Source organism: Acinonyx jubatus, chromosome E2, assembly GCF_027475565.1.
Source record: "Acinonyx jubatus isolate Ajub_Pintada_27869175 chromosome E2, VMU_Ajub_asm_v1.0, whole genome shotgun sequence".
Classification (NCBI taxonomy): domain Eukaryota; kingdom Metazoa; phylum Chordata; class Mammalia; order Carnivora; family Felidae; genus Acinonyx; species Acinonyx jubatus.
In genome coordinates this window covers 55,770,359-55,792,719 of record NC_069396.1, presented here as the reverse complement: position 1 = coordinate 55,792,719, position 22,361 = coordinate 55,770,359, and the positions used below count along the sequence as shown (strand labels likewise).

Sequence of the window (22,361 nt, the reverse complement as noted above, 5' to 3'; positions counted from 1 at the left end):
ATGTCCTGCCCTCCCACAGATAGTCACACATCCTACCACAGCTCCAGGAACATGGACTGCACTGTCCTGCCCCTTCCAAATCCACACCAAACAGACTGTCATCGCCTCTTCTACCGAAAGGCAGATGCAGCCCTCCCAAATATGCCTGCGAATCCTCATGCTTCACCCTGGCTTCACCTGAGAATCACCTGGAGCTCATAGTTAAAGCAGCACCAATGCTCTCACCTTGACCAATAGACTCTGGCAGAGGACACAGATGATGCTTGTTCTTAAAATTCACCATGGGATTTTTATTGTAAACCCAGGCTGATAAGCAATTTTGTGCTTCAAGTTTTAATGTGAATATGAATCATGTGGTGTTTTAAGTCCCATAGAAGAAATGGTGATTCTTCAGGCTTGGAATGGGGTCTGTGAACTGGCTTCTTTCACCAATTCCTTGTTAGCGCTGTTACTCCCCAAGACCCATGTTTAGTGGCACTACACTAGAGAATGCAGGCACAGCACACCTGAGCCCCCCACAGCCACCATCTGACTCAACACAAACAACTCCTGCTGAGTTCCCAGGCAAGAGTTTACCACTTACTTTCCACTGTTGTGAGTTTACTGTTTTTCCCAGCAAAGACCACTATCACCATCCTGCAGAACAACATGCTTTCACAGCACTTTAAAGTTTACTGAGATAAGGCTCTAGAATGCACTAATGTGTGAGCCAGTCTCTATTTGGAAAACAACACGTATAAATCAATTACTGCAATGTGGATCAAACACTAATTTCCTGTTTACAAAGAAGCTGTGATGCACCATGTAAGGAACTTCACATACATGATGTGATTTAATCCCCTAATATCCTGCAAGTGGCCACTAGATGTCCCACAATAACCGTGAAGATGTAGATACTGTGTCTGACCCATTTGCTATCTTCTGTTTCCCTATTGATTGAAAAAGAACATTTGCATATCATAGGAGTGAAATATGGATGAATTGAAAAATGCAGAAAGGAAGGTTAGATTTGAAGTTCAGAGAGTTTTCATTATTGTGTGTGACTTTTATTTAAACTATCAAAGGCTATGACATCCCCTCATTTCAAATTATAGGGTTAGGTTTTGTTGTTTTGTTTGTTTTGTTTTGTTTTGTTTTGTTTCAGTAAAGCATATATAGGCTGACCCCTAAAAGAGAAGTTTGGAATCCAACTTCAGCAATAACCAGCAGAGTCCAAGAAATCCTCATAATTAGTGCTTAGTCTTAGGTTTGGACTTACACAGGATGCCTCAAAGTCTAGCTGGATCCAATTCTAGTCCTTGTCAGGACTGTAGGTGCCTTAAATATCTAACCTAAGTGAGAGCAAGCTGCAATTATTTTTTGGAGACTTAATGTCTCTTCAAGGGCAAAAGTTTCAACAGGTAGAAGATGTCTTCAGTGAACAAGCTTAAGAAGGGAGCAGAGAAGCAAATCATGTATACAATGTAACAAAGGAGAGCCTACAGAAAACTTTATGTCATTCAAAACAGCCTTTAAGGTTTGTGACCAATAGGCTGGGTACTCTGTGTAACCCTGAGGATTACTGAGCAGGTGTATTGCCGTTCCTTCCAAGTGAAGGCAAAAAGATACTGGCTATCCTTATCAACTGGAATACTTAAAAATGTACTGCATAGGTCCATTTCAGTGAAAAATTTGCTTTCAGTGGGAATCAATGTCACTAGGTGTGCAAGGATTGGAAACAACAGGATGCCAACAGATAAAAATGTTATTTGTTGCTCATGGGTCCTAGACAAACCTCCATCCTAAGGCTTTGGTTTTTCTCACAGGTAAAATCAGGATGTTACAAGGACTAGGTTAGGGCATAAGGAGGCTCTGGGCCTTGTAATACTCTATCATGGGCTTGATGCCTGATGGACTCCTTTATTTATAGGGTAATGATTAATTCCAGACAGAGATTTTGAGGGATCTATTTGAGTTTTGATGGGAGGTGCACTGTGGATTACACCAATATCAGTTGACCATTTTCCTCATAAAGAGGATGGTAGCTGGTCCAATAGGAATAAGTGATCAGTACCCCTGCCCTTAGCTAAAGTGCCATCAGAGACAGAGCATAGAAAACATGTTGAAGGGCCATTTATTTCCTCCTTTATTCCAATTGTGGTTACTACTGTCAAATTGTAGAATTATTTTCCCCTTTTAGGAAAAAGAATTCTGGCATGACATTTCGCCAAGAAACCTCAGCCCATTAAGTTAATTGGGGTAGATGAACTAAGGAGAATAGGGTTTGTAATGCTCTTAGGGTCCAGACACAAGGCAACAGGTTCCAAAACAGGGACATGCTGTGTTTTATTAGAAACCTATATTATTGAAACTGTTTTAGTGCTCTGAGACAGGGGCTGGCTGCTTGATAGCAGTGGGCTTGAGCACTGAGAGGGTAGCTTAGGTGTCAGTAAGGACAGAGACAGGTTTATTCCCAATGGGGAGAGTAGTTTCCCCAAGCCAATTGAGAGGGAGGATTCAGAACAGCCCCTATAGTTCCTTGAAGCCCTGCCATTGGGAACTAGGAAGACATTAAAAAGGTTGGCTGAAGAGCTGAAGGTGTCTGAGGTTCTTAAATTTGTAGCCCTCTTTTCCCCCCAGTGTCCTGGTTCCTTACAACAATTGCAGAGCCAAGGCTTCCGTTTTGGTTAGGGGCATTCATTTGTTGGATTTGAATACTGAAAAATTTTAGCCATCTTTTCTCTAGGTGATTTCTCCAGGGTGTGAGCAATCTGGTTTGCCAGGTTAATTAAATCAGCAGTGGAGATAGTGTCCCATTCCATCCTGGTCATTTTCACAAAAAGGGAAACATTCTGGATCAGTCCATTAATGAACACAGTTAAATGCTGCATGGGTGGATTCAACATCTAAGGACCAGAACTTTTTTTTTTAAAGAGAAGTTGGAGTTGATTGTAATCATTATGAAGAGATTCTTCAGGCTTCTGTGTACAGGCTGAATTTTGTTCTGATTGGGACAGAATTGGGAAAAGCCATTATAATTGATCAGTGGGGTTTTCCAGAGACTTTCCTAGCATCATGCCAAAAGGCAGGGGTCTCTTTCTTTAGATCCTGTTCATGATATTCCCACTGGGCTAGTTTTATCCAATGTTTGGCCCGGTCCTCACCAATAAGCATGTGGGCTAATTGATATAAATCTGAGAAGCCAGCCAGGTGATGTTGAATAACTATGTTAAAGTCATCAGCAAACCTGTGGGTTCCTCATTCACTTTAAAGAAATCTTTATGGCTCAAAGTTCAGCCTTACTCCAGAGAGGATAAGAAATTTTGGGTCCCCTCATGTCTTCAGAAGACTAATATTAAAGGGGCCTGTGTTAATATGATCAGGAAAGGAGGAAGCAGAAGGTGCTTCACAGGAAAAGGAAGGTACAGCAAAGGGATAGAATGAGAGTGGAGATTAGGAAGGGAGAAAACAGGAAGATGGCACTGGATTTGGGGCCTGAGCACAAGCTGACTTCCTAGTGTCTATTGAGAAAGAAGATTGGGGAGTGGACGAAGAGGCCTCAGAAGACCTTATTTTGTCTTTGTAATTGTTTGTTTACCTTATTTATTTGAAAAGGTCTTGTATCAGGTCAAGTCCAATGCAAGCCAACTGACTACACAAAATGGTTGCCAAGTAACACCATCATGGAGTACTTAAGCTAAACTGTCTACAGTACTCCTACATAGTTTGTAACATAACCATCTTGTTGTCCCAGGAGCTACAAGGAGGAGAAAACATGGCAACAAATAAACTGTGGGAAATAGAACCACACATTATTTAAAGTCTGAGGCTACTGAGAAAACATATTGCTACTTCTATTACGCCACTCTGTTACCAAATAGGTGGTAGATACTATCTGTGATCTACATTCTGAAATAAGGTAAGGTAAGATAATATACGTTGCAGGATAATACACCATTCATTACATATCAGTGTTAACACATTCAAAACCATTATGTTCTAATCATTAAAATACACGAAGATCACAAACTAAGTGCTGCATTTTAAATCCATTATGTGATCCTTGTTCAAAATACAGATTACAAGCATTCAAGAAGTGTTCTTTTCTGGTATAATGACCTATGAATAATAATTTCAATAATTTCAGGCCTCAAATAATTAAGAAATGTCATATACAATCATATGACCTTATAAAAAAGATATCTTCTACAGATACCTGGGAAGATTTCTTCATTTGAAACACATGCACTATTATTCTCTACTTCTGTGTACTGCTTTTTTTTAAAAAAAGTGTTTATTTCTTTTTGAGTGGGAGACAGAGAGAGAGAAGCAGCAGGGGAGGGGTAGAGAGACAGGGAGACAGAGAATCCCAAGCAGGCTCTGCTCTGTCAGTGTTTTCAGGGTGCTACCAGCATCTTGAAGAAAAGCTAAAGAGGGAGGAGGGGAGATTTGAGGAAGAAATGAAAAATGTTTATTTTTCAGAAATAAAAGAAATGAAAAAAGTTTATTTTTTTGATACTTACTTTAATATGTAGCTCGCTAATGTTTTAATGCAGTCATTTTGATTTCTGCTCAACTTAATGTTTTTTTTTAAATTTTTTTTTAACGTTTATTTATTTTTGAGACAAAGAGAGACAGAGCATGAACGGGGGAGGAGCAGAGAGAGAGGGAGACACAGAATCCTAAACAGGCTCCAGGCTCTGAGCTGTCAGCACAGAGCCCGACGCCGGGCTCGAACTCACGGACCGTGAGATCGTGACCTGAGCCGAAGTCGGACGCTTAACCAACCGACCCACCCAGGCGCCCCTCAACTTAATGTTTTTAAGTGGTTTCAATTTGAGTCACCAGCACAACCGGAGTAAGACCACTTCATATTTATCATGAGAAACCACTCAATAGTTTCTAGAGTGGCTAACATAAAGAAGAAGGATAACACCAATTCTCAGTTGAAAATGTCGAGAAATTACAATTCTCATATATTGCTGATGGGAGTGTAAAAAGTAGATTCACTTTGGAAAACTGTGTGTCAGTTACTTATGGAAATAAGCATTTCCCTACTGAAGGGAAGCATTTTGTCACCCAGAACATATCTTTGGCCTAAGGATGATTGTAGGCTGTTATTTTAAAGAAATGGATAAAGGAAAAGCTCTGAAACCCAGTATAAGTTTCTTATGAAAGACATATTTGCATATATAAGGGAAAACTCCATTTGTAAAGGTGTCTCCCCCTTTGTTGCAGAAAGAGGGAAAATGTACAAATGTTGAGAAACTCTGATCAGTGGAGAAAGCATGGATTTTAATCTGGACAACAACCATAGCCTTGGTTCATGTGGTTTGCTTGGTCACTTCCCCAAATGTTTCCCTATAGGTTCACATGTGGAGTTTCAAAAACCATCATTGCTGCTGCCCTCCCCCTCAGAGTCCTCAGAGTCATCAATTGGTGAGGGTGGAAACAACAGTGCTGTCTTAATTAAGTTCTCCAGGTGATTCTAAGTGAGGCCAGGGCTAAGCAGGAACGCTTTCCATTAATTTAAGAGAGTTGAGTGCAGGCTTTGGCTCAAGGAGAGGCAACTAGTTCTCCTCTACAGGAGTCTGGGAGGGTCAGGTCCATGTAGCACATTCTTCCTATTCTGTAGCAAAATTTGTGGGTGTCTGCGGGAGGGGAGGCCCCCTGAAGGCATAGAAGGAAAAGTCAGGAGATTGGTCCCCAAGTAAGAGCTCATAGTTGCTGAAAAGCTCAGGACACAAGGGACTGGAAAGTTGGGCCTTTTCTGCATTTAAAAGTCCTGCCTATGGGCAAGCAGTATACTAGTGGAGAGGCTGTGTAGGCTTTGAGACCATATTCTCCTGATGCAGCTGTGATTTCTCCGCAAATATCCTCAGAAAGAAGTCTAGAGCATGAGGTGAAAGAAGAGATGGCCAGTTCTCAGGTAAGCCTGGTGTCCCAGGTCAGAGTCCTTGTCTTCTTTTTCTCCTGAAATTCCGTGCATTTAGAAGTTGAAAGTGTTGATTTCTCTACTTCTGATGTTTCTATCTCATGTTTTCACCTAATTTTGAAAACCTTCACAAAAATGATACTCATGGTTAGGTCTTTAGAACACTCCTCCCCTACAGCCCAGAATCTTCTCTCTCTTCTCCCCAACCTGGCTGCCAATAGGGCATCAACAATTGTCACTTTGAATTAAAGTCTTGCATGTATTGTAAATATTCCCTTTGTGACAGATCTGCAGGGGAAGTCAATGAGTCCAAGATTCTTACTGCTGATGAGATCTGGTCCTGAGATTCCAGTCAAGGAAAACAGCTCATATTTGGTCCCATCTGGATGCTTTATCAGCTCTGTGTAAGACAGTATTAAGAAAATGCATAAATAGGGGTTCCTGGGTGACTGTTTGTTAAGCTTTGACTCAAATCATGACCTGGGATCTCCCGGTTTTGCAGGTTTGAGCCCTATAATTGGTTCCATGCTGTGGTGTGGAGCCTTCTTGGAATTCTCTCTCTCTCTGCCCCTCCACCTCCTCCCTCATTCAATGAAAAAAATTAAAAAAAAAAAAGAAATCTACAAATAAACACAGTGGATATGAGGCCCAGAATAACTTGGAAAGTTCACTACTATTATTACTACTAATAATAATGGGTAGCTTGCTCTTTAGAATGTGAAAAAGATACTCCATTTAAAATCTACTAGAGGGGTGCCTATGTGCCTCAGTTAAGCGACCAACATTGGCTTAGGTCATGATGTCACAGTCCATGAGTTTGAGCCGCACAGCGGGGTCTGAGCTGATAGTGCAGAGCTTCCTTGGGATTCTCTGTCTCTCTCCCTCTCCCTATGACCCCAACTTGACACTTCCTCTCAAAATAAATAAATGAACAAAAATAAATGAATGAACTATACTAGATATTGCAGGACATGGAAACTATATGTGGTTGAAGGTTGTATAAATCCATTGTATTCTCAAAATTTCGTGTATGTTCTGACTTAATGTTTGGTGACCACAAGAACACACCAGTGGTAATGTGCCTTCGGTGTGTCTTAGGCACTGATATTAATTTGTTTCCTTAAAGCTGATGTTACCTTCTTTTTTTGGCTTGTTGCTCTCTGCCAGATTCCTCCACTATAAAGTTCATATTATCCCTCTTACCATTCCTAAGGATCTTAGATGGAATTACTAATGATGTGCACAAACCATCACATTTACGCTGGAAACTTCTTTCCTCTCAATTTCTCTTGCTTGTAGTTTCACATGAGGAGACCAAAGGCAAAAGAAATGTTGATAAAATGAAATTTCCTTTAACTTGCAGCCCATTAATAAATATTTGGGACAGGGAGAGTATGACATTCCTCAAGGAATTCACAACTGCCTTAGTGTTAGTATTTGCTACAGGTAAAAAGCAACTTTAGGTTGATAATAGCCAGACCTCCAGGATCCTGTGTCTTCTTTAACATGTGAAAATTGCTTCAGAAACTTCCTTTATCTCTGCCTCTCAACTTAAAACTATATAAGCAATGGCTTTTCACTAAAAGAGTGCTGGTCTTTCTTACCACACATCCTACCCATGCTTTAATAAATACATCTCTTTGCACCAAAAATGTTTCAAGAATACTTTCTGACCCTTCGCTCCCAGCCCACATCACATCGGTTTCTATTGGACAATGAAGGCTTTCACCTTGGTGAAAGTAGAGATACTGACTTCTGGGAGTGGATGTTCTAAATCAGACCTCCATTCTGTGGGTTTTTATTTTACTCCACACTCAGGTGATAGAAATATCCTCCTATGTACTTCTTTACATTTTCAGACAAAAAACAAGATAAATAACATACTTGAGGGCCTTAAAAACCAGAAATATAATAGAGTCATAACTAAAAACTACACCAGGTGGGGTTGTCACAGAAAGGAAACTTGATTTGCAGCCAGTAAGGAGATGACAGGGAATAACTTCCAAAGCAGAGACACAGAGAGAAAAAGGGAATGGGCTCCTTTTTTTAGGGTTAGAGTGGATATTTAGAAAGAGGGGTCTTGCCATCTTTTGTAGAGCTGGGTATAAGGCCACACATTCACCTTAAGACAATAGTTCTATACCTATTTTTCTCTTATTTAAATGAGGTTTGTCTTCCTCCTTGGGTGGAGATTTTAGTATTGTAATGAGGTATGTCTAATTGCCTGTCACTCCTTGGGTTATTGTTTGGTCCATCTGCATAGGTGTGAGGCAGGGGTTAAGCTCAAATTGGGCCTGCCCAAGCTCTTCCTCAGGATAGTCATTATCTTTCGCTGCATAGTTTCTGTTTCCACCAGAGGTCACTATGCCCATGGGGTCTTTTGCCTGAAGTAAAAGATGGAAAGAAGAGGTTAAGTAAAATGTAGGACTAAGTTCAGTGGGTACAAGCAGGTAAGCAGTAAAGATCAGGTGCTGGGGTCTAGTTGGTGACATTAACTCCCTTTTTCATCTCAGGTACCATTATGACCTCTGTCTCTGTCCACTTGGTAACTGTGGTATTTATTGAAGGGACTGTTGACCTTCAGGGATGTGGCCATAGAATTCTCTCAGGAAGAGTGGGGATTCCTGAACCACAGTCAGTGGGCACTGTACAGGGATGTGATGTTAGAGACCTATGGACACCTCCTCTTCTTGGGTGAGGATAACTCCTTCCAGACTTCCCAAACCACACTCAGGGGTTTGTTCCTTCCTTTGAAGACTGTCTCTTGGAAAATTCCTCTTTGCATGGCTGGGATTCAGTCCCCTGTAGTAAGGGAAAGAAGTAGGGGTTTGTAGATATAGAGAAAAATTTTCCTGATGTTTCCTTTTCAGTTTTAGATTTCCCTTCCTTAGGACAACATCATCATTTCTGTAGATTAGTGGCCATTCTAAATATTGAGTGACATAAAATAGTACTGCCCACAGCTTAAATTTCAATTTCCAATCCTTATTATTATATCTAGTACCTGGAAGTTCAGTTCAAGATATGAACTTGGGAAATCCCTCCTGTGTGTTCTTAAAGGATCTGTTGGGCTACAGCATTTGGGAAATCATTTTCTTGAATTCCAAAATGTCCTCTCTTCTCTACTGAGCACAATAGTCGATCAAAGGTTAGAATTCCCAGCGATTTTCTATTCTTTTTTTCTAAAACAGGTCTTGTTGTGTCTAAGCCAGACCTGGTCATCTTTTTGGAGCCAAAGGAGTCTTGGAATGTGAAGGGAAAGGATACAGTAGCCACACACCCAGATAGATGGGAATGAATGAAGCAGATGACAGAGGTGAGGTCCAAATGTGAAGGAGGAAGATAAACCTTAAAATGTGGTTCAGGCAGCTCTCCTTGAAAGGAAATCGTTTGAGAAACCTAATTTGTTTGTTTGTTTGTTTGTTTGTTTGTTTGTTTTCCTCCCCCTCACATAGGGACATCTTCTAACCAATATGACCATGCTCTTATGTTCCCTAAGGATTCTCCTTCAGCTCCAATGATGGCTCTTCACATCTGTGTGAAGGCCAAAGGATTCCCCTTGGGGTGCAAAAGTCTCCATAATCTGAGATCTTCTCCATTGTTTTGAGGCCCCTGGAGGAAATCTCTGTATTTTTGAGAAACTGTATGCTAAGCCCTTTCTAAGTTCTATTTTTGCCTCATATGAGACAGATGTCAGTGTAATGGTGTGCATATTGGGTTTTGGTGCAGAAATCCTGAGAACACTGGAGACAGATACCACATGTTTTCCGGTTTATGCTTTCCAATGTTACACAGGCTTTAATCTTGTTTTTTTTTTTTCTTAATTTTTAAAAATATTTATTTATTTTGGAGAGCGAAAGAGAGAGAGAGAGAGCATGAGCAGGGAAGGGACAGAGAGAGGGAGACACAGAATCTGAAGCAGGCTCCAGACCCCAACTTGTCAGCACAGAGCCCAACGTGGGGCTTGAACTCATGAACTGTAAGATCATGACTTGAGCCAAAGTCAGACACTTAACTGACTGAGCCACCCAGGTGCCCCTACAGAGAATTTGATCTTAATCAAACAAAATTAAGAGTAATTTAATCTGATAACAAAGTACCTCTCTAAAATGAGAAAATCTAATCTATTACTTCATTTCAAAAGCTCATGCCAAAGGGGACCTAGAACTTTTAGAACTCAGAACTTGCTGCCTATAGTAAAGTCTCAATTTTTTTGCTTTATTTTTATTATTTTTAAAAATTTTTTAAATTAAATTCTAGTTAACATACAGTGGAAAATTTGTTTCTGCAGTAGAATTCGGTGATTTATCACTTACTTATAACACTTAGTGCTCGTCATAAGACATGCCCTCAATTTCCATCACCCTTCTAGCCCATGCTCTACCCACCTCCCTCCTTCACCCTTGAGTTTGTTCTCTATCATTAAGAGTATCTAATGGTTTGTTTCTCTCTCTCTTTTTCCCTCCTTCCGTATGTTCACCTGTTATGTTTCATAAAGTCCACATATGAGTGAAATTCTATGGCATTTGTCTTTCTCTGAGTGACCCGACTAGGCATAGTACACTCTAGCTCCACCCATGTCATTGCAAATGACAAGATTTCATTCTTTTGGTGACTGAGTAATGTTCCATTGTATGTATATACTACATCTCCTTTATCCATTCATTAGTCGATTGACAAGTAAGTTCTTTCATGAACCCCGCTCATGTTCATGACCACGTGCACTCTCTCTCACTCTCCCAAAATAAATGGATGACTTAAAAAATAAAATTGGGGGCGCCTGGGTGGCTTGGTCGATTAAGTGTCCGACTTCGGCTCAGGTCATGATCTCACAGTCCGTGGGTTTGAGCCCCGCGTCGGGCTCTGTGCTGACAGCTCAGAGCCTGGAGCCTGATTCAGATTCTCTGTCTCCCTCTCTCTCTGCCCCTCCCCTGTTCGTGCTCTGTCTCCCTCTGTTTCAAAAATAAATAAACATTAAAAAAATTTTTTTAATAAAAAATAAAATTGATGTGTTGTGTGATTACTGTGGTGACTGAGGTTTTGTAGTCTTTTTCTTTTTTTTCTCCAACAAATTTGCTAACAAATTGAAAAAATATTCTGAAAATGTTGTATGTGCTTTCTTTTTGTTTGCTTGCACAAGTTATTTCTTCACATGGATTAACATCATCATGATCTTGGAGAAGATTTCTGTCATTTCTCTCCATCTTTTCTTGCCTCTACTGATGTTTAGCAGTCTCCCAGGACCACACCCTCAATGTCAGGTTTGATGTCAAAAACCTTCCATGGGCCTTTTTGCTTAGAAGAAAGATGATTCCTATATTTCCATAGCAGAATGGCCTCTAGGGTCTTGGCAATAGCAGTAATCTTGTTAAGGACTGTCATTGGAAACTTGGCAAATTTATAGCTGTTTTCCAATGATGTCTGTCTTTGCCGCATTGGGTGTGCATTGAGTTGTACAGATTTTATTGCCAAACAAGTGATGATAGTCAAGACATTGGTCATTGTCTCTAAAGGAGTCCCACCAACAGTGACAGCTTTTGGGTGAAAAGATGTCTGCCATGGTTTTGGATGTACACTTCTTTGGTATGTCTACAGAGTGGCCAGGGGTTTGTCCACTGGTTGGTGAACATCTCTGCCCTAATCCTCTGCCCTAGTTCTTTTGTGTTTCCCAATGCTCAGCCCTTTTATTGTATTGAACCATGATTCCACTGTATCCAGGACATGTTTTGTCCAGGTAAGCAGTTCAAAATTCTCTCGTCTCATCAGATTCATATAAATTGTATGCTTTTGCACAGTTTACTTTGCTTCTTCACCCAGCTCCCATAGAAAGTTCACTACAGAAACTTAAGGTAGATCCTCATGGGTATTGAGATTTCTTTACCAGGTTTAAATCAGGAAAAACCCAAAGGGACATTGCAGAAGTGAACATTTCAGGTCACTGATTCTTCTGCATTGTACCCTGCTGATCATAGCCTTGGAAAATGTTTTGTGACATAAATGGAATAGAATTTATCCCAGACCCTGTGTCAGATTAATGAGGTTTTTTTTTAATTTTTTTTAACGTTTATTTATTTTTGAGACAGAGAGAGACAGAGCATGAACGGGGAAGGGGCAGAGAGAGAGGGAGACACAGAATCGAAAGCAGGCTCCAGACTCTGAGCCATCAGCCCAGAGCCCGACGCGGGGCTCGAACTCACAGACCGCGAGATCGTGACCTGAGCTGAAGTCGGACACTTAACCGACTGAGCCACCCAGGTGCCCCAGATTAATGAGTTTTTGACGAGATGATGTACACATGGAAAAATTAGGCAGGGGCCAAATCACGGTCAAACTGCATTCTGGATATTTTTAGGAGATGATTTTCTATGGGTTTCAGTTTCTCCATGTATTATGGATATAGAGGCATTGAAATTTTTATTCTAATTGTGTTTCCATTGATATTTGCATATAAAAACCTTTTGGAATATTGTGATAGTATCTTGCTCCTGGGTATAGGACAGATTTGCTTATTGGACAGGAAAACAGAGATGTTTCTGACAATGGCAAAGTTTCAAGCAGATATTGTAGATGATCTTTTAAGATATTAAGATCCTTAAGATCTTTAAGATGATCCTTTAAGATATTTCCTATGCTCAGAGTCTCACAGGTGGGACACAGACCCACTGCATGTGCAGCATCTGCCTGTATGAATTGTGGGTATAGGGCTGGCAAGTGAAATTAGTGTGATCAAGATGTTTATGGTGTTTGCTGTGTCATGAGCCATAAGATCCTTGGACTTTGGTCTAGGAGTCTCCTGTCTTCTGCCAGGATTGGAAAATTGTTACAGGTCAACTTGTTACACTATAGAATGTGTGTAATCTTAGAATTTTATAGTTCTTGAGATTTTCTGTGGACTTCATTCAAAACAAAATAGATATTTCTAGGTCTGTTTCTGCTTTTTTGTTCATTCATTTTGCTAATTAGATTATACATATAAACAAAATCACATGGCATTGTTTTTCTCTGACTGATTTCACATAGCATAGTACCTTCTACATCTATCCATATTGTCCCAACATTGGCAAGAAACAACAAAAAAAGTAGAAACAGACCCATATACGATGAACAGCCCATTGGTTACCAGAGTGAAACAGGGCGGGAGGATAAGCAAAATTGGTAATAGGGAATGGGAAGTACAGGCTTACCATTATGGAATTAATAAGTCATGGGACAAAGCTACTGCATCAGGAATACATTCAGTGCTATCATACTAGCGTTTTGTGATGACACATGGTAGCTACACTGTGGTGAGCATAGCAGGACCTATAGAATTGTCAATCACTTTGTGGCACACCTGAATTAATGTACCATTTATACCAAGTATACTTTAAAAAAATTGCTACATCTTCAGAGAGCATAAATGGGGGAGGGTCAAAGAGAGAGGGAGAGAGAGAATCCCAAGCAGGCTCCACACTGTCCGTGCAGAGCCCAGTGCAGGGCCCATGAACTGTGAGATCATGACTTGAGCTGAAACCTGGGGTCAGATGTTTAACTGACAGAGCCACCCAGCCACCTCTCAAGTATACTTTAATGGAAAGAGAGAAAATATAAAGTAGATACAGATATGCATATACATATACAGGTTCAACTACTTTCTAAGAAGTTGCCTGTAAGGAAAGCTAACCTACTCTCCAAATCCAGCTCATCCTAGGTGTTAATAGTAGAATGTAAACTTAGGAAAGCAAATTTCTCTGTAACCCAGAGGAGAAAAAGGTAACTTGCTGGAGAAAGAGAGGACACGGAGGAGAGAAGAGTGTGCCTAGCATGGTGGACAAGTGAATAGGAAGACAGAATAGCCTGGAGTCCTCAGAGTCTGGCAGCTCAGGAGATACATGGAAGAACAATAATTTCTGTGAGAGCTTCTTAAATTGTTTTCCCTGCAGTGCTCTCTCTCCTCTCTCACCATTAAAGTGTATGTAATAATGGCCACATGTCTCATGATGGCTTTTCTGTATAAGTGGATTCTTCTGGGAAAACCTGAAAGTGCAACCGATTTTTCTGTCCATGCTCCTATCAGGTAGCGTCAGTTTTTAGGAGGACACCTGAGTTGAAAACAGAAGAGATTCTGCAGCATGAAGCAGTGGGAATGAGTAAAAGTACAGGGAAAGCTTGATATTTTTAAAGGTTATGGAATCAGGGGCAGGGGGGCAAGCTAAGAAATCCAGCACTGTAACCAGAGGATATTTTACCTGCGTAACTTGTCAGAGAGGGAGCTATTTGCAAGAATGTTTGACATGGTAACTGGAAGAAGGAGAAATAAAAGTGGTTCATCAAATTTACCATGCAAGGGTGGAGTCAGGTTGAAAGAGAAGTGAAGGGAGGGAAGGACTCCAGACTGACCTCTTTTGTTCGCAACCCCTTGATTAAGAACCCTTTGAAACTTCATCTTCTGTGATGCAGGCTTGGATTTCTAGGATGGACATACATTCTGGAGGTTTGACTGCTCAGAAGTGGCAGTGTGCTTCAAATTATGAGGTATTTAGGAGGGGAAATTCTTTTTTTTTTTTTAATTTTTCAAATGTTTATTTATTTTTGAGAGAGAGTGAGTGAGCTTGAAACAGGCTCCAGGCTCTGCACTGTTAGCACAGAGCCCGACGTGGGGCTCAAACTCAGGAACTGTGAGATCATTACCTGAGCCAAGTCAGGTGCTTAACCATCTGAGCCACCCAGGTGCCCCGTTGTGTTTTTTCAATACCCTTAGTACCTTGACTAAACTCAAACTGGATTCCATGCAGGCTTGATTCAATCTCTTGGTTCCCATTTGAGGTGTGCTTCTTTCTTCTATTTTTTTCTTTTCTTTTACTACTAGAAAGGAATCAATTTTTACCATTCTTTGGTTAAACCTAAGAGATCAATGAAATAAGGGAGCCATAGATTGACCCCTGGTATTAAATGAACTTTGCCTGTTACCCTTCTACTTTACTAGATGAATAACCTTTGTACAGAGAGATACCTTGCTATGGGCACACTCAGGAAAGAAGGAAAAACATCATCCTAGGAGCTCCTGTGTGGCTCAGTCAGTTGGCCATCTGAATATTAATTTCAGCTCAGGTCACGATCTCATGGTTTGTGAGTTCAAGCCACTTGTCAGGCTTGAGATGCCTGCTTGAGATGATGTTTCCCTCTCTCTCCTTCTCTTTGCCCTCCCCATGCTCTCTCTCTCTCAAAATAAATAAATAAACTTAAAAAAAGAGAGAGATGGGGCGCCTGGGTGGCTCAGTTGGTTGAGCATCCAACTTCAGCTCAGGTCATGATCTCACAGTTCGTGGGTTCGAGCCCCGCATCAGGCTCTGTGCTGATGGCTCAGAGCCTGGAGCCTGCTTCAGATTCTGTATCTCCCTCTCTCTCTGCCCTTCCCCCACTCATGCTCTGTCTCTCTCTGTCTCAAAAATAAATAAAATTTAAGAAAATTAAAAATAAAAAAGAGAGAGGAGAACAAACCTCCTCCATGACAGAAAATAATTGGACAGGACATGGGTCAGTGTGAGGATTAGGACTTCTATCAACACTCCCAATATATCTGTGTTTTGGTGGAGAAATCCCACAAAGTTTCAGGAACCCTGGGGGACATTATTAAGTGAGGGAAGTGCACCTACAGGAGATCAGAGTTCCACAGTTTTTGTACATGAGTTAACCTGTCATATCAGTGTTTCTGGACCAAGTCTTTGTGATTGGGCTGATGGGAATGCAAAGAGGAGCCTGTGAAAGCTTCTGATCACACATGAAAGACAAAGCTGAAGTGCACTAATACAGATTACAGAGCATGAGCACTTTATTTGTCTTGGTATTTGAATAACACAGATATTTTCATGTTTGCAGGTAGATTATGATTTACCTACTCTTTTCTGGGCATTTATTTCACAGCAGTTATTATGTGTCCTTGGAAGAACGTTAGGCACCTGACCCCAATGTGCACCATCACAGGTTTATGTGCTTTATACCCTCCTCTGCTCTCTGCTGGATCCCTACACTATAAGGTTATTATCCCCACCCCACCCCCCACCGCCATTTATCAGTAAGTACCTTGGAAGGATTCACTCATCTCATTTCATGTGCTCCTTCCCTCTTATGGTTCACTTTGTTTGTAGACTGCTTTGGAAAATAAAGCATCTCTCCTGTGTTCACTGGAGATAATGGTGTTAGAAGTAGAGATTGTAAATTAGGGCTCCGTCCTGCTAGTTTCCATTTTATTCTGTTCTCTGTCACTGGTATACTCTTCCTTATAACTTCTCTGTCGTTGCAGAGGAAAAAAAGACATGCATCATATATATTCTACTAAGCTTAAATTTGTAAAATATAACTCACCACAAAAGATGAACGAGGGGGAAAAAAAAGTTCGATGTTATCAGAGACTCACAAACAGTAGGTATTCCAGTTATATCAGTGTGTGTTTTTTCCCTGTGGCATGTTTGCAAGACACAAAAAACCTTCCTCCACACATAGATTTACAAGTTGTATGGCACCTAAAACATTTCTTAGTTTGAATCACAATAAAAAGTTTTTACTTTATCATGTTTATTCTTGTTTTTATTTATTTGTAATTTTTGCATTTTGTGTTTTATCCTCATTTACGTCATATGTTCTGTGGTATAATTGTGTTTGAACTACCATTTTCACTTTGAAATCTGTTCTGTACCTTCTTTTAGGATTGCAGTCTTTGTGTTCCTCTTAGATGAATTCACAGTCAGACAATCTGTGGTAAAACTCATGCTATACTATTACTGAAATTTTGCCAAGATATTTTTTGAAAGATGAAAAACAATTCTATTGTTCTCCTACATTACTGTGTATTTATGGGTACATTTATGAAAAACTGTCAGAATGGTATGTAGTAAATGTTCACCAAGAATTGTTTCTGTTCTTGGTGTTAGAGTTCATAATTTCCACAGTATTCTTTAAGGTCAAAGTCATTTATGATTTCTTCTCTTTTTTAAATTTCATTTTTGGAATTTAAAAGTGTGGGTCTTGAACCCACGATGTAGGCATCACACAGAAGCTTGTGAAAAATGTGGAAACTCAGACCCTACCCAGAAATCCAAATCAGAATATGAATTTTAGCAAGATCTTTAGTTGGTTGTCATACACACTAACATTGGAGAAGAATGTCTGGCTCACCATCTCTTTTCCATAATTCTATGCCTGTCTTTATGTCTATAGTACATTATTTTGATAACTATGGATTTGTAGTATGCTTTCAATCATGACATGTGGTGCCAACAATGTACATTTTCAGGATTATTTTGGGTGTGTGTTATCCTGTGACATGAATATGAATGTTATGGTGGGTTTTGATCCTTCTGCCAAAAATGACGTTGGGATTTTGATACTTTCAATGTTATGTTATTGTTTATTCTGATATCTCAGTTATTTGTTTCTGATTTTTCTTTCTGATTTCTTTCCTCTACTAAATTTAAGTTACGTTTTTTTTAATCTGCTTCCTTGTGGTGTAATGTGGTTTATTTGAACTATTTTTCTTAACTCAAGCATTTATAACATTAAAAAATATTGAAAATGGAAAGGTGGGTAGGAAAAATTGGAAAAATTAAAAATACAAATGACGATTAAAAAAACAATATATTGGGGCGCCTGGGTGGCTCAGTCGGTTAAGCGTCCGACTTCAGCCAGGTCACGATCTTGCGGTCCGTGAGTTCGAGCCCCACGTCAGGCTCTGGGCTGATGGCTCAGAGCCTGGAGCCTGTTTCCGATTCTGTGTCTCCCTCTCTTTCTGCCCCTCCCCCGTTCGTGCTCTGTCTCTCTCTGTCCCAAAAATAAATAATAAACGTTGAAAAAAAAAAAAGAAAAAAAACAATATAAAAATAAGGATTCTTTAGGATTTTTTATAGACCATGTCATCTGTGAATAAGGATACTTTTTCTACTGGTTCCTTTAATGTACTTTTATTGCATAACTGTTCTGACTAGAATACCCAGTATTATGTTGAACAAAAGTGATGAAGGCACTTCATAACCTTGTTTCTGATAGGACAAGATTTCAGTCTTACTATTGAATATGTTAGATTTCAGGTCTTTGTACATATATGGACTTTACTAGGTAGTGGTAGTTTCCTTCTATTCCTACTATTGAGTGTTTTTAATCCTGAAATGGTAGCCAATATGCTTGCATTCTTGTTTGGCATGAATTAATAGGATGTCATGTTTGATCTTCCTTCTGTTAAGGTACAGTCTTAAATTGATAGTTTTCCATATGTTGAAACACCCTTGAATTCCAGGAACAATTCCCACTTGATTATGTGGTAACATAGTGAAAGTGCTTTTGATTCAGTTTGCTTTGCTTTATTGTGGGCTTTCCATGAATATTGCCCACAGGTAGTAGTTTGTACTCTTCTTTACTTGTAATGTCTTCCTTTGCTTTGATAACCTGTTAATGCTGGTGTCACAGAGAGTGTGTTCACAAACTCTCTTCTCTTCACTTCTTGGAAATGTTTGAGGAGATTTGAAGAACGCTTTCATTAAGTGTTTGTATGAGTTATCCAGTGAATCCATTGGCACGGGAATTTTAATTGTTGGGCATTTTTAAAATTAATTTTCAATGTACATAGTAGTTGTAGCTCCGATGAGATAGCTAAAAATATTTCTTCTTGATGGGGTCCAGGCAGGTTTTATCATTTTTGAAATTTATACCCCCTTTTCAGTATCTGTTTCTTGGCACATAATTATCCATTGTCACCTCTTAAAATGATTCTTATTTCTATGCTGTCTATTATACTGTTTCATTTGTCCACATCTGATTTTAGTTGGTCTTCTCTCCTTCATTCTTACTTGATTTGGTTATAGGTCTGTCCAATTTGTTGGGCTTTTCTGAAAACCAACTCTTCCAACTGTCAATATTTTCCTGTTTACTATGTCCTATTTTGTTCATTTCTGTTTTATTTTTAAATTTCCTTCTTCTGGTAATTTGGGCTCATGTGGTACTTTCCCTGATTATTGGAGGAATAGGAACGTGATGTGTGTGCTATAGCATGACAATACTACAGAACTATCTGTGAGCATTGCGTACAACTCTATGTGTCCATGGAGGAATGAAGTCCTGATGATACCTTCTCAGCCATCTTGCTGAAGTTCTCTTAGATGAATATTGCATATTAGAAATTTTCATTATATTCATCTGAGAGGATTAAGTGGAATGATTTTACTATTCTCTTATTTGTTATCTTTCAGCTGTCTCCAACTGGTACTCAGGGCTTTCTGCCAAAGATGTGCATAGAAGCTTCTTTCCAAAAAGTGGCAGGGGATAGATACAAACATAGTGCCTTGAGAATGTACACTTAATGATGTTGGTGATCATCAGAGGATTCATGGGAAAAAAGCCCATACACATGCAATGAACCTGGGAACATGTTTAGTCAGTCATCAAGACTAAATATAAATAAGACAACCCATACTGGGCAGAAAGGTTACATTTGTAAGGAATGTGGCAAAGCCTTTAAGTGGCACTCAACAATAATTCAACATCAACAAATGCATACTGGAGAGAAACCTTACAAATGTAAAGAATGTGGTAAAACCTTTAAGTATGGCTCATCACTAAATGGACATAAGGGAATCCATACTGGGGAGAAGCTCTACTAATGTAAAGACCATGGCAAGGTCTTTAACAACCGCTCAAGACTTACTCAACATCATAGAATTCATCCTAAAGACAAACCTTACAAATGTGAATAATGTGGCAAGGTCTTTAAGAGCCACTCAATCCTTACTCAACATCACAGAATTCATACTGGAGAGAAACCTTACCAATGTGAAGAATGTGGCAAGGCATTCATCCAGCATTCAACCCTAATGAAACATCACAGAATTCATACTAGAGAGAAACCTTACAAATGTGAAGAATGTGTCAAGGCCTTTAACCAACAGTCATATCTTACTCAACATCACAGGATTCATAGCGGAGAGAAACCTTACCAATGTAATGAATGTGGCAAGGCCTTTACCTGGCACTCAATTCTTACTCAACATCACAGAATTCATACTAGAGAGAAACCTTACAAATATAAGGACTGTTGCAAGGACTTTAAGAAGCAATCACACCTTATTCAACCTAACAGAATTCACACTCGAGAGAAGGTTTACCAATGTGAAGAATGTGACAAGATCTGTAATCACTGTTCATCCTTTACTCATTATCACAGATTCTGTACTGGAGCAAACCTTACAAAGTTAAAGAAAGCAAGAAAACTTTTAAGGACCATTCATCCCTTACTTCACATTGGAAGATTTATACTGGAGAATAATCATAGAATTCTAAAGAATGTAGCAAGGCCTTTAAGCAATGCTAAACTCTGAGTCCTGACCACAGTAGGTATATGAGAGGATTTTTCAAATATAAAAAATTTGGCAAGCCCTTTAATCAGAGGTCAAGCTTCACTCTTCATCACAAAATTCATGCTGAAGAAAAAAACTTACAAAAGCAAAGAATGTGGTAAAACTTTCAGGACTGCTCAACCCTACTCAGCATCACAGAGTTTATACTGAGGAGAAATATTACAAAGATAAAGAATGTAGCAAGCCTGTAGCAGAATTCAGAATTTGCTCAACATCATAGCTGTCTTACAGGATAGAAACCATAAAATATAGAGAGAGTTGTGCTTGTACCTGGAATTCAATTCTTAATCAATATCTCAAAATGTACGCTAGATTTTAACCCCACAAACATAATGAATGAGCAAAGTCCTCCCTATTAAGCATACACTTCAGCAAACACCAAAGAGTGCATAAAAGAAAGTATCTTGAAAGATGCAAATATTTGGAAAAGTATTTAACTGAGCATCAAGTGTCAATAAATGTCACAGAATTCACAGTAGAAAGCAGTATGTCAGTCTATTCAGACATTACATCCAAATACGTATTATTAAGGATAATACAAAGTTAAACACTTAGACAATGTTTTTGCTGGTATCCTTCAAAAGATAGAGGGGATGGATTTTCATAGGTTTACTAATTTGAATATATGCTTTTTTACATTGATCCTATTTGAGATGTGACTAACAAATATTAATGTATTTCTATAATCACTCCACAAAATTCATTTATTTCTAGTGGATTTATGAAATCATGGGGCTGAATGTTGCTGCATCAAAGAAATTAAATGACCTTTTTCATTACGTGGGACTCATGCATATCTAATTGTCTATGGAAAAGGAAGGAAAATATGATATACGATCTACAAAGAGAATCTAAATGCAGATGCTATTTTGTGATTATAATATTGATTAAAGTACCATGAAATAGGCTTTCAGATCATCATTCTTCTCTATTAATTAAAACTAAAAAGGTTTCTGAGTATTATAAATAAAATGTTTTAGTAATTGGCCTTTAAGGGAAAATAAGTGGCAGTCCAATAAAATACTGATATATCTTCATTGTAGCAATAGTTAGTGAATGTGGTTGAAATGAAATTGTCACAGATATCTGAAAGAGGATAGCTAATTCTTCCATAAAATGGTATACAATCATAAATCCACATTCCTCAAGAATTACCTCAGGCCTGTCAAGGAAATCACTACTCCCAGCTTGATATCAGCCCCGGAAACAGCTTCTTGAATGCTTGTATTCTGTATCTTTAACAAGGATTACAGAGTGGATTTGAAATGCATAACTTAGTCTATGTGTGAATTTTATATGCTTTAAATAATAAAGCAATGTTTTAAAAATTTTTTTAATGTTTATTTATTTTTGAGAGACAGAGCGTGAGCAGGGGAGGAGCAAAGAGAGACACACACACATACAGTGCGATGAGGGGAGGGGCAGAGAGAGAGGGAGACACAGAATCCAAAGCAGGCTCCAGGCTCTGAGCTGTCAGCACAGAGCCCGACGCAGGGCTTGAATTCATGAGCCGTGAGATCATGACCTGAGCCCAAGTCAGCCACCCAGCTGACTGAGCCACCCAGGCACCCCAAAAGCAATGTTTTTTAAATGTGTGAACTTCAATGTGTAATGCATGAAGTGTTATCCCACCACCAGTGTAAACATACCTCATTTTATTAAAGATTGTAGGTAACTGATGGTACCTATCAACTCTTTGGTAATGGAATCCAATAATATATCCTGTAATCCATTTTCTCAGTGGCCTTAAGCTTCAAATAATGTGTGATTATTTTTACCCTACTTTATCTATTGTTTTATTTTTACCTCGTTGGTATTGCTGAGATATTAGATGTATATATTACAGATTTTCTAGGGGTATTGTTAAACGTTTACCTCAAGTACTGCATGATAATGCTACCTGGCTTTTACTTTGTGTAGCCAGTAGTTTTGTAGGGGCCTTGAACTGGATCAACCCGTCTCACTACTATGATCCCTAAACAACACCCTGAAGAGTCACAAGTTAATGTAACTTCTGATAAGACATCTCCAATCCACCCTTGTGAGGAATCATCTCTCCTATCCCC

The 22,361-nt window shown here is 39.3% G+C and overlaps 1 protein-coding gene across 1 annotated transcript in view; it reads left to right on the top strand.

Moving 5' to 3' along the window:
- The window catches only part of LOC128313177 (zinc finger protein 773-like), a 33,103-nt gene extending 12,847 nt beyond the window's left edge, over positions 1-20,256 (top strand). Inside the window, 3 exon segments of the mRNA XM_053210107.1 lie at positions 5,835-5,908; positions 8,482-8,608; positions 19,367-20,256. Of these exon segments, the coding sequence (XP_053066082.1) occupies positions 5,835-5,908; positions 8,482-8,608; positions 19,367-20,256 (1,091 nt within the window).
- Positions 20,257-22,361: the final 2,105 nt, after the last annotated feature.